The sequence below is a fragment of the Maniola jurtina genome, chromosome 3, assembly GCF_905333055.1.
Source record: "Maniola jurtina chromosome 3, ilManJurt1.1, whole genome shotgun sequence".
Lineage (NCBI taxonomy): Eukaryota > Metazoa > Arthropoda > Insecta > Lepidoptera > Nymphalidae > Maniola > Maniola jurtina.
In genome coordinates this window covers 6,755,032-6,767,865 of record NC_060031.1, presented here as the reverse complement: position 1 = coordinate 6,767,865, position 12,834 = coordinate 6,755,032, and the positions used below count along the sequence as shown (strand labels likewise).

General features: G+C 37.0%; 2 protein-coding genes across 3 annotated transcripts; one reads left to right on the top strand and one right to left on the bottom strand.

Moving 5' to 3' along the window:
* Positions 1–201: 201 nt before the first annotated feature.
* LOC123881162 (cytochrome P450 306a1) lies at positions 202–7,933 on the top strand. Of its 2 annotated transcripts, none has more exons than XM_045929781.1 (8): positions 202–348; positions 2,106–2,426; positions 3,032–3,177; positions 4,364–4,563; positions 5,124–5,574; positions 6,038–6,184; positions 6,913–7,087; positions 7,655–7,933. In XM_045929781.1, exons 2-8 carry the CDS (start codon positions 2,108–2,110, stop codon positions 7,837–7,839), a joined length of 1,623 nt encoding a protein of 540 aa, XP_045785737.1. In that variant the 5' UTR covers positions 202–348; positions 2,106–2,107; the 3' UTR covers positions 7,840–7,933. The 2 variants fall into 2 exon arrangements, with proteins under 2 accessions (XP_045785737.1, XP_045785738.1); XM_045929782.1 differs by having other exon boundaries at positions 212–343.
* A 1,236-nt stretch (positions 7,934–9,169) lies between these two features.
* LOC123881161 (cytochrome P450 18a1) lies at positions 9,170–12,603 on the bottom strand. The gene is made up of 6 exons (XM_045929780.1): positions 12,000–12,603; positions 11,552–11,673; positions 11,213–11,437; positions 10,924–11,128; positions 10,554–10,818; positions 9,170–10,428 (listed from the first exon to the last, which is right to left on the bottom strand). The coding sequence occupies exons 1-6, from the start codon at positions 12,382–12,384 to the stop codon at positions 10,008–10,010; spliced, it is 1,623 nt and encodes a 540-aa protein (XP_045785736.1). The 5' UTR covers positions 12,385–12,603; the 3' UTR covers positions 9,170–10,007.
* Between the last annotated feature and the right edge of the window lie 231 nt (positions 12,604–12,834).

Below are 12,834 nucleotides of genomic sequence, written 5' to 3'. Positions count from 1 at the left end.
TCTACTGTAGCTCTGAATACCTAAGATGGATCTATGTACTGATTGCGAGACAACTGTATTATCATTTTATCTCCCTCAAGATCTACAGCATTCATAAATGTTAAGTAAGTCCGGTGGTTTCTGGAATACCTTATTAGCATAAATCTTTAAAACGTAAAACATTGCTATGCTCTGATAATATGAATTCCAAATTTTTTCATGAACTGCTCATGGCGCGTAGTGTCAGTTGGCACCCGTCAGCCCACGTGACTGGTAGATTGTTATAGATAGGCGGTCGCTACTGGGCTTCATGACTTCTCTTTGTGATATCATCATTTTCAAGAATACTAGTGCCTCTGCATAAGTAAGGTTAGTGTATTATACCTATGTTATATTGTTCACTTGTCTTGTCGACGTTATTGCATCGGATAAGTATATTATTATTATGTTTTATAGCCTGCATGCCGAACTATGCGTCACATTCACGTGGGTTAACCGTTTTTATATAGTTGGCAGCACTGCTCTATTCGTTGTAGATTTGTAAGGTTACACCTAAATGAATGACATTGAAGATTGCATAGATCAAAATGTTATCGAACCGTCGATATTCAACATCGATAAAATTTGATACGTTTTATAGTATCAAATTATTATTGTTTGAATTAAAATCTTTTTATTTTTTTATTTTTGTCTGAGTTATTTTTATTTCTATATCATAGAATATTTGAACTTTGAAAAGTAGGTAGGTATGCATTAACAGCACTGACCTCTACTAATACAAGTAGTTACTGCATTGCGATTGTCGACTTGTTTTTCAAATATCTTGATTTTCACCATTTTGGCACTGATAACAACATTGAGCGTCTTATTAGCGTACTCGGAACCAGATATATCGGTGATGAGAACACGAAGGATATTTAACACAATGTATCAAATATAATTCCCAATATGCTTGGTGAGCGGGCGTTTCAATTCGGCACGGTGTCAGTTTGTTATGGCACACCTCTTCCAGCGTACTTGCAAGTGTATGTCCACAAATGTTTGAATTTGCACACTAATTGTTAAAGGTAGTAATTGATTACCTTTAACAATTAGTGTACCTTTTTTACCTGCCTTTCATAATTCTAGGTCAACGGGAAGTACCCTATAGGTTTTCTTTATTGACACGACGGACGGACAGACGGATGGACAGACAGACAGACAATACAAACCACAAAGTGATTCTATTCCTTTTTTCCTTATGAGGAACGGAACTCTAAAAACGGAGGAGGGGGGGTGATCAGGGGTGTGAATTAATTTCACAGTAAGATAACTATTAAAAGTTTTTGATTTATCGTGCAAAATGTCCAAAAAATACCGGTGAATTTGTGATTACACCAGAAAAAAAATTAAATGTTGTGGTTCTTGTACGATGGTACGGAACCCTTCGTGTGCAATTCCGATTCGCACTTGAGCGGTTTTTTTTTCCATTTTTGTCTGCCTGTCCGTGCCCGCTTCACGCTGACGAGACGGGCCAACTAGTATAAAAAAATAACAGAACTAACATAACATATTTTCTAAGCGTTATTTGATAGCGAGATAAACACTTGTTTTGCTCATTCATACTTAAATATGGACAGGTCAAATGAATTATTGATACCCGCCGGGTCGTTGTTAACATGCGTTATTTTTTTATCTTATTGGAATTTTTTACGATGCCAGCAAAATCGAGGGATGCTAAAAGTTCCATGGAATTGTTTTTCAATCTCGTAACTTGTTGTTTGTGATAATATTATGACATGTCAACGCATAAACTATTAGGGTTCCGTACCTCAAAAGGAAAAACGGAACCCTTATAAGATCTCTTTGTTGTCTGTCTGTCTGTCGGTCTGTCTGACCGTCTGTCGTGTCTGTCAAGAAAATCTATAGGGTACTTCCCTTTGACCTAGAATTTTTCCGGCCGATTTTTAGGGTACCGTACCGTACCTCAAAAGGAAAATTCCTCAAAAGCTCCAAAAGGTCTAAGCAATACTATAATGTATTCTGAAGCAATATTCGGGACTCAAAAATCCTTGGAAGAAAGAAAAGCTTTATTCGTAATTTTCTGGGTTTTAGTTAAAATTTTACGATTTTTGTTTTATTTTCAGAAATGGATTTCATTTTTGTGTGGATTGTGGCATTCGTTTTGGGATTTTGGATATTTAAAAAGATAAACCAATGGAAACAGTTGCCACCCGGCCCGTGGGGTCTACCCATTGTGGGTTACCTGCCTTACCTTGACCGACATCACCCGCATTTGACCCTGACTGAGCTATCGAAGCGATATGGTCCAATTTACAGCTTGCAGATGGGGACCATTTATACTGTGGTTTTGTCTGATCATCGATTAATTAGGGAAGCGTTTTCTAAGGATGCCTTCTCTGGACGTGCGCCATTGTACTTGACGCATGGTATAATGAAAGGCAATGGTAAATATTATTATTTTCGTTCTTCGGTAGGTAATGGCTCTATCATTCTATCATCTACGCATATGTAAAGTATGGAAGGGAGTATGGTATGCTCAAACATAAAGTTTCTCAAAATCCCGTCTGTCCCGTCCCGACAACCACTTTTGCATTTATATATTACTAAAGGATGCCCGTGACTTCGTCCGCGTGGATTTAGGTTTTTAAAGAGCCCGTGGGGACTGTTTGATTTTCCGGAATAAAAAGTTGCCTATGTCAATTACAGGGACGCAAGCTACCTCGGTACCAAATTTCATACCAATCGGTTAAGCGGATGGGTTGTTAGGAACCCCGTGGGAACTCTTTGATTTTCCAGGATAAAAAGTAGCCTATGTCCGTCCCCGGGATATAAGCTAACTCTGTACCAAATTTTGTCAAAATCTGTTAAAATGTTGGGCCGTGAAAAGTTAGCAGACAGACAGACAGACAGACATACACACTTTTGCATTTATAATATTAGTATGGAGGTATGGATTATAATATTAATATGGATTACATATTAGTAATTAGTATGGAATATGGATATATTTAGAATAAGTATGGATTAGAAAAAAAATGTATAACTACAGGAATCATATGCGCTGAGGGAGCATTATGGAAAGATCAACGGAAGCTGGTAACAACATGGCTTAAAAGTTTTGGAATGAGCAAACACGGCGTAGTTCGAGAAAAATTGGCTAAACGCATTTCAAGCGGAGTCCATGAATTGATTCAAGTAAGATAAAATAAAAGTAAAGTAAATCGACGTTGAGTAGCATTGCAACGTAGTATTATCGTACCCACTCCTAGCACAAGCTTTGCGCTTAGTTGGAGGGGAAAGGGGAATGTTAGTCATGATTGAAATAACTAATATTCTTGTTGAAAATCAAAAAAAAAAGACTTATTTATTTATTTACTAAAATGATAAAATAATACAACCATTAGTAAAACATTCATTATTATTGGCCGAGTGGAAGATTGCTCGCTGTACTAGGAGTACCTACCTGTGTTATAAATATTCTAAAAATAATTAAAACCGGCCAAGTGCGAGTCAGACTCGCAGACCGAGGGTTCCGTACTCGGTTATTTTCCAACATTTTGCACGATAAATCAAAAACTATCATGCTTAAAAATAAATAAAAATGTGTTTTAGAATGTACATGTACAAGTAAAGCCTTTTCATATGATACCCCACTTGGTATAGTTATCTTACTTTGAAAATTAAAACACATTTTAATTTTTTTTTCTGTGATGTAACCTCAAATTCACGGTTTTCAGATTTAATCCTTTACTTCTACTATAATACCCACCTACCTGCCAAATTTCATGATTCTAGGTCAACGGGAAGTACCCTATAGGTTTTCTTGACAGACACGACGGACGGACGGACGGACGGACGGACAGACAGACAGACAACAAAGTGATCCTATAAAGGTTCCGTTTTTCCTTTTGAGGTACGGAACCCTAAAAAAGAACTCTTTATCTACTTCATAACAAGAAGCTATTTAAATTAAAAACATACCTACCTAATCTACGAAATAAAAACTACTAATTTACTACTATTTAATATTTTCGAGCAATGCAAAATCCTATTTATCGAGCAATAATACCTATTACAATATTGCAGATTAGTAGGTAGGTACTCATCTTGAAGAATATAAACGCAAGTGTAAATTAAAAATTTATAACACACAGACATACACACACACAAACTTTCGCCTTTATAATATTAAATGTGATAGTGATATGTGTGATAACGATCTAAACGAAGACTGGGCGCAAAAGCCAACAAACTCGTGCTGCTTTTGTAATTTTTTTGGAGGACGCTAATTCTTTATTCATAGCTAAATATTTTTATTTGAACATTAGTTTCACACCATGAATTCGTTTTAAACAATTGTAGACCTAAAAAAATATTACAGAATGTTAAAGAAACTCGTGGGACACCGATATCTCTACCGAGTATGATTACGAATTCCTTGGGGAATGTCATCAATGATATAATATTTGGATTTAAATTTCCACTAGAGGATAAAACGTGGAATTGGTTCAGACAAATACAAGAAGAGGGCTGTCATGAAATGGGTGTAGCAGGCGTTGTGAACTTTTTGCCTTTTGTGCGGTAAGCTGATTTAAATATTATGTCTCTATGAAAATTCACGCTGAACTTTGCGGTACTGGTGAGAACGCGAACCATACGAAAAATAAACGATTTTAAGTGCCACTGACACTGATAATAATAAAAGATCTTAGGACAAGACAGATAGGTATTCTATGTAGTGACGTCTTTTTAATATTTTCAGAAATTTTGAAACTGTATTTACTTACTTATTTTTTTTTTTTTGCTTTACTATTCAGTGTTTAAACCATAGACATACAATTTTCGCGTAAGTCTTTGGTTTAAACTATTGTGAATAATATTGATTATGAACTTTATGCGTGATCGACTAAACTTCACTTGTTTGTCGGAGTATGCCCGACTAGTTTTAAGCCCGTCCAAGGACCTTATTCAAATGGCTTATGCACTCTGCACGCGACGCGGCATCCTGCAGACTCTGCTGATGTCTGACATATTCCGACAAACAAGTGAGTTTAGTCGGTCATACATATTATGAAATCCTATTCAGCAAGTCCAATAATTATTGTATCCTAAATGTCTATGTTTATGCAAAAACATTTCAGATTTATATCTCCATCAACACAGAAGACAATGCAAGTGTTAGTTCGCGGGCAAGCTCAAACGCATAGACTTTACGCTAGTATTATAGCGACGCGTCGAAGGATTCTGGGTTTGGAAACCCCTCCAGGATCTGAATACAATGAACATGCAAATATATTTAATGAGCATCATGAAGGTTTCATCAAATGTATAAAATATAGTAAACATACGTCGAATGCTGAAGTGCATTATTTCGACCCCAAAGTACTTATTCCCTCAAAAGATGAATGTATTTTGGACAGTTTCCTGGCCGAACAAAAGAGGCGATATGAGAATGGAGAAGAGAACGCTCACTTTATGAGAGACGAGCAGATGTATTATCTTTTAGCTGATATGTTTGGTGCGGGTCTGGATACTACAGCTGTTACCTTTTCGTGGGTTTTATTATACTTGGCCCTGTATCCTGAAGTACAAGTAAGTGTTTTCATATTTTGACAACATCTATTAAATATCCCATCCCACCTTACTAATTTCACAAAGATAACGGCTACTTTAATTGAAGTCTATAGGTGTAATCTAAATATTCATAATATTTGTGCATATTTATGTTCCTAATAAATGGTTGAAGTTTAGAATAGTAGCGCCAAAAAGCCTAAAAGCCTATTTAGTACAAAACGCGAGCGTCATAGTGAGATAACTTCATTTTCTTAACAAAGATCGTGACAAAAAGGATAGCATTTAATGCATTAATAGAGCCTCCGCTTTCATATGGGAAAGTTGTTTTTAATTTTTCTTCGGGTTTCTCGGCGTTATTAATCTATGATTGGGATTGAATGAAGAGACGAGCTTTTAGAAAACCCCTAAAATAAATGGTGCGACAAAGGTTTCAATCTTTGGTAGGTATATTATGTATAATAATATATGTTATTTTGTCCAGGAAAAAGTGCGAGAGGAAATATTAACAGTGTATCCGGAGGAATGTGCGGTTGATAGTTTAAAACTGCCTTATCTCATGGCAGTGATCTGCGAAACTCAACGTTTGAGATCGATTGTACCTGTAGGGATACCTCATGGATGTATACAAGTGCGTACCAACAATTTATTTATTTATTTATTTTTCATGTACCAAAATTATAGTTACAAAGTTATGATAAATTAAGCTATGTACAAAGGAAATGCTTATCTCTGAAAAGAGATTTCTTCCAGCTTCAATCAAACAATCTATATATTACAAAAAAAAATACAAAATCATTAATTTTATAGGTAAATAGATATATTAAAAAATCACTGCTCCATTTGCATCCTTGAATTTCGAAAATTCTAATAACGCAACTGTTAATCGGTCCGTCGTTTCTAAAGGCTGCTTTTTCGATTTTCAACTTAGGGTTTCTATTATTATTATTCTCCATGATATTTTCTTTTTGGTTAAAATATATCAATTTATTAATATTAAAAGATGACCGGATACGTATTCGGCTGCTGGATTTCCTGCTCAATTAGCATTTAGCTCTGCAAAGAGTGAATGATGGTGTTTACAGTGCAGTAGGAACGGTACAGTGCAGAAACCGTAGCAAAATTTTATTTTATAACAATTTCTCTACCATGTTGAAGCTCGTTAGTTTTGTCTTGACAAGTAGGTTTTATGAATCCAGATGATGTCTAGGATTCCATGCTGGAGCCGGGAGGTGGTCCTCAAGTACCCATCATAACTCCGTCGTGTTTGGGCTGTTTGCCTTAACATTTCATTTTCTTACAAGGCTTAAATAAAATCTTGTTTTCAAAAAGGTTTTTAATTGAGGATATTATTATTAGGACACTTTCTTGGGAAATTATCGAATACCCGCGGGGACCATGGTCATACCGTTGCAGTGGGCAATTCACATGGATCCAGATGTTTGGGAAGATCCTGAAAGCTTCAATCCAAAAAGATTTATTGACGAACATGGAGAGTTGTTAAAGCCTCAGGAGTTCATACCTTTTCAAACTGGTAAGTCCTGTAGTAGACGGTAAGATTAAAACATTAGTACGATTATATTGTTAATGCCAATATAGCAAAATATATTCCTCTGTCTCTACATTATAATAGAGAAGGAAGAGAAGGTTCCATTACTTTATGATAATCGGTCGTTTGATTCATTGGCTTTGCTACAAGTAGGTTTATTTAATTTGATTAATAATACTCATCCTAATAATATTATGAAATATATGAAAGTTTGAATTTTGATGTTTGTTAGTCCTTGCCTCATTGACTGAACTTATTTGGCTGAAATTTGCAATGCTGATAGCCAATACTATGAATTAACACATAGGCTACTTTTTATTCCGGATAATCAAAAAATTCTTGCGTGATTTTTTATAAGCTTATACCACGCGGACAAAGACGCGGGCATCATTAATTATTTCAAAGTGTTGCGTTTCACACGTTAAAACAACAATGACGTCACACCAAATCGAACATGGTGTTTTGAGGAACAAATTCTAACCTTAAATTATGTTGATATTTATTTACTTTTAGGATGTGATAATAGTGGATAATACTTACACATTATTTTAGGTAAACGAATGTGCCCTGGTGATGAACTTTCACGTATGTTAACAGTTGGCCTCTTAGCTCGTCTTGTAAGAGCGTTTAGAATTCGTCTATCTTCAGATCCACCAACGGCTGAGCAAATGAAGGGAGAAGTAGGCATTGCCTTGACGCCACCAAAAGTTTTATACATTTGCGAGCCATTAAATTAAATTGCAGCTGTAAAATCTAACCAGCTACATACAACGGATAGGTTGTGTATTTTAAGTGAGGAATTTATGTAGAAAGTAATACCTGAAATAGCTTTTTTTCAATAATTATAATAAAAAATTAGTTAGTAGTATTAAGTTGTCTATTTTATTAAAAACTCGAATTTGGGGAGAGCGGCAATGGTGACTGGCGAAGGTATGGTAAGGTTAACTTTTATAAGAGGGGTGCTTAAACGGACTCAACGTACGCTTCTGTTGGGCAATATTATAAAACGATTTGCGCTTGCTTCACTTGCGCTTTTACCAGAAATAAAGTATAGCACCTATCCATATCAATATTATAAATACGAATGTAAGTCTGTCTGTGTAACAGTAAGTATGCGTTGCATTTCCTTGATCGAATTTGATATTAATTTAAATAAATACAAAATATAAAATGCAAAGATTGGTAGAATGGGAACTGTGTAGGTACATCAGCCCGGCAAGCATGGGCAGTAGATAAAAATTATATCCTCCGATTATATCCACTGATGTCATAGAAATCAGTGGATATAATCGGGGATATAATTTTTATCTACTGCCCATTCTAGCCGGGCAGACGGCATTATCTAATCCATCCACCTTTAGGTAATGGTGAAATAGTTTCATAGTTCGGCTTTCGCGAACAATAGATAAAAGGTTATTATGACTTCAACCGGCCCTCGGAAGTCAGATCAGCATTTGTGTTTACACAACGTAGAATACGAATATTTTTGTGTGTGTTGATCATTTTTATACCTGCAGGACAATTAAATGCCAAATTATAACTGCCCTCCTAAAACGCGGGAGATTAAGAGAAGAATAGAAATTGTGGCTACCAAGTATAAACTCTGTCACTAGGTATACTCCAAGCTCTAACTCCTTAAACTGATGCTGCAATAGTACTACTGACCATCTAAAGAATTAGAATTTGGCTATTATGAATGATTATGAATTTATATTATAGCTTCCATTAGATTCGATATGCGCAATCAATTAGTCGCTTTTGTAAAGGCTTCATCATATTGTATGAAAGTCTTATAATTTAACGAGAAATATTTGTATACTGTCTGGTTTCTTATTTCTAGCAATTAGACCGTAGCTATGGCATACCTACTCAGTATGTGGAGATAAATTTCTTTTATTTGTAAGATTTTTGCTGACATTAGGCATATTCAGTGACGAATGGGTTTATCTCCTTGACTCCGGAAAAAGATAGGAAAGGATTTCGGGATATAATTATAAGTATTGGTTGATAAAAGAGTATGGTCAGTATGGTAAGGTAATAAGTATTATAAAAATTAAAGATATTGCGTCATATGAAATGATTATCATTTATTCCAAACTACAATCTTGTAATCCACTAAAAGTACGTAATGCAATATTTACAAAGCTAGCGTAAATAACAGTTTTACGAAAAAAGGCAATTTATAACAATCCAAATGAACACATGAAACTGGAATTTATTAAAAGCAACTTGGTTGCGAACTATTTTTCTGATGTAAAAGGAATCAAAGTTCAAATCGTCAAAGTTACACAATTAAAAATAATAATCTACCTACAGCGACAGAGTTTGCCGCTCTTAGACTAGTTGTTGGTTCTACGCTACCATGGAATGCTACTTAGTATATTACTCATGATAGGTGGTACATATTTAACTAGAAATGTAAAAATGAACACGTACAAACCTTAACAAAATACTAATGTATACTCACACATTGAACATGAGATCACACTCAACAGACAACACTCTCAAGTGATACTTACTAATAAATAACGATAATAATTATACATTTATTTTGGTATAGGGAACTAGAGCTTAAGATGTCAGTGAACTAACTACATTTCGTTACGAAACTGATTCATTCGATGTATGTGATTAACGACGATCTCATAGATCGAAAACCTATACATAATACTGAAGATATAAAATAACAATTCATAATCTCAACGATGGGAATTTTCAATACACCTAAAGTAAAGTTCGATTACTATTTTATTGAACACTTTATGCACAGCCTAGACGATCGCTGGGGCGACGTCGTCACTTACTAATATATACTTAAATTAAATTTGTCATCGATGCGCTCTAAAACGAGTGATCACGGAATACTGGTGGGTATGTAGTGGCTAGCGGCGTAGGCGTAGCGCGCTCAGTGGGCGCCCACGTGACGCAGGTGCGGGTGGTCGAGCGCGGCGGCGGCGGGCGGCGCGGGCGGCGCGCGCGCCACGAACTTCACGCGGAAAGCTTTCGGCGCGATCGTAGCGCCCACCGTGCCCTCCAGCGACGGCGGCGCGGCGCCCGCCTCCGTCTCCACGTCGAACTGGTGCATCATGCTCGCGAAGAACATGAACATTTCCATGCGCGCCAACACGTCCCCCAGGCACATCCGCCTTCCGACTCCGAACGGCATGAAAAATTCCGGTCGCTTAATTTTACCGTTTTCATCTATGAACCTGCTCGGGTTAAATTTATTCGGCTCCTCCCAAAGGTTTGGATCCATGTGGACGCAATTGATTAGAGGCACGACTTGCGATCCCGCAGGAATTGTGTAACCGTTGAGATAGACGTCCCTGTAAAAGACGTTATAATTAGTACATAATTCGCTAATTTTAAGAGCTTTGAAATAAGAGTCATTCAATTCATTAAACATTACTCAAACACATGTTTTTAAATATAAAAAAATGTGTCTACTCACTTTGTAGGGGAGTGTGTCGTAGCTAGGGGCACGATGCTTGACATGCGTAATGTTTCAAGTATAGTTGTCTCAGTGTAAGGAAGATTTGGCATATCTTCTATCGTAGGCAGACGCTCGCGACCAACAACAGAATCCAGTTCTTCTTGCACGCGACGTTTTACGTCTGGGTTCCTCAACATGAAGACAATCATCCATAGCAATGACGATTTAATGGTTTCCATGCCAGCCGAAAATAGATCACCAAGAATTTGTTTGATTTGCAATTCTGAAATAAACAAAAAAATTAAGTTTTGTTTTTTCACTATGAAATTATAAAGGAAACACTTTTAATTTTAACTGCCATTATATTCAGTTGTATCAATAAACTTACCATGATCTCTGCCTTCAAATAAATCTCCTTCTCTGCCTTCCATTTTAGCCTTTTCTATTTCGATTAAATAGACGTCAATTAAATCTCTAGCGTTGTCCATATCAAGCGTGTTCCGGTGCTCGTCGATCAACGTTTGATAGAAAGCAAACATTTCTTCGCGATTTCTTGCCACTTTTTCTTGCACTTGAGCTTTGCCAGGAAGATACTGCACAAAAATAAAGAAACATTAATTTTATACTTTTACAATAAAAAAATAGGATTTTTAGTCTAAGCGATCTAAATTACTTACGTTATAAAGAGGTATGTATTCTCCATAGTGAATTTCACCGAAAAGCTTCATGCCTTCTTCGATTAAATGGTTAAGCCTTGCGAATCGAGCATCGCCGTGACTGAAGTGTACTGACATTGTAATTCCGCAAATCACATTTGATACTCCTAAAGCAAGCAGTGGAGCAGCATCTACTGCTTCGCCTTCCATACGTTGCAGATTGTCGATCAACTCATGAACTTCGCTCTAAAGAAAAAAACATTTTGTTAATATATATTTTAAGTAAAATATTTTATAATTAAAAAAAATATTTAGCACGATTCTTTTGTTTACACGTTCAAAAAATAAACGGGTAGGTACCTTAATTCTCGCCTCCATGATTTTCTTTCCATTGCCCATGTAAGTCATTCCAAATTCACGAAGCTTTTCGTGCAAGAACCGGCGCTGGTTTTTCCAAAGACGGCCCTCGCTATTGATGATACCTGTGTACAGGGAGGAGGTAAGAAACTGTTTGTGGGCGGTGCTTTGCGGAGCCGGGGAGCAAGTGGGCCGTAGGTATTTACATGCAACTCTATTATACTCCATTGTAATTTTTTCTAGTTTCAAGTTATCATTTTTCTATGAAACTATTGAATGAAATTGAAAACTATATGAAATTTTTCTATATAACATGTTTTATAATAGACTCAGCTGTCAAACTTGACAGTAGATCTCAAGTTAACTTTTCAAAGTTTTTAAAGTCAAAGCGGTTAAGTGCAAATAGGTAGGTACATTTTTACAGTATCATTACACAAAATGATTGACTTACCAAGACCATCCAAAATATTCATGAGTGGAGTGTTCGGTCGACCGGTAAACTCTTCTCGGCGAAATGCTTCCCTGATCAACTTGTAGTCACTCATCACAATAGTTAGCTTATTTCCAAGACGTGTAGAAAACAGTGCACCGTAACTTTTAGCGAGCTCCAAGAAGGTTTTGTGGCGTACTCCGAGGAATGGGAGGTAGCCGACGACGGGTGGACTCCACGGCCCGGGCGGCAACTTTCGGCTTTCACGCACTGAGTGTATAAGCCGCATCGCCAAAAACATCACGACGACCGTCAGCAGCAACGGCAGCGTCGTACGCGAAGAACAGTAGCTCACCACTTGCCACAGCGCCCACAGGAGCTTTGAGTTCGTTAGCATTGCTATCATTTTGAAACTTATTTAGTATTTATTTCCGTAATGATAAGCTTTTTAAAAGTGAACTGAACGTAACATTAGTGTTTGGATTGTGATCGCGATAGCGCGGTGTCTCACACGCTGCTAATCGTATACCGCGTGCGAGTGTCGTGTGCGCACTGGCCCGGCGCTGGCGTGGCCTTGCGAATAAATACGCGCGGGTGGCGCGCGCGCAGGCTCGTCCCACCGGCACTCCTCTCTCCGCCGCTTTTCCGTTGACCGGTCCGCTACGAGGCGTAGCACTCGTCGTAGAGGCACTTTTAATTTCAGAATATAGTGAAATGCTTTCCTTGCACTTAATTACTTTCGATTATGGAACTAGCTAAGGTGATAAAATGTTATTTTCGTCATGTGCAGTTCAAGTATGTTTGAAAAATCGCTTAGTTTAAGTGAATACAAAGTGGCCAGAATTAGTATCTGTAT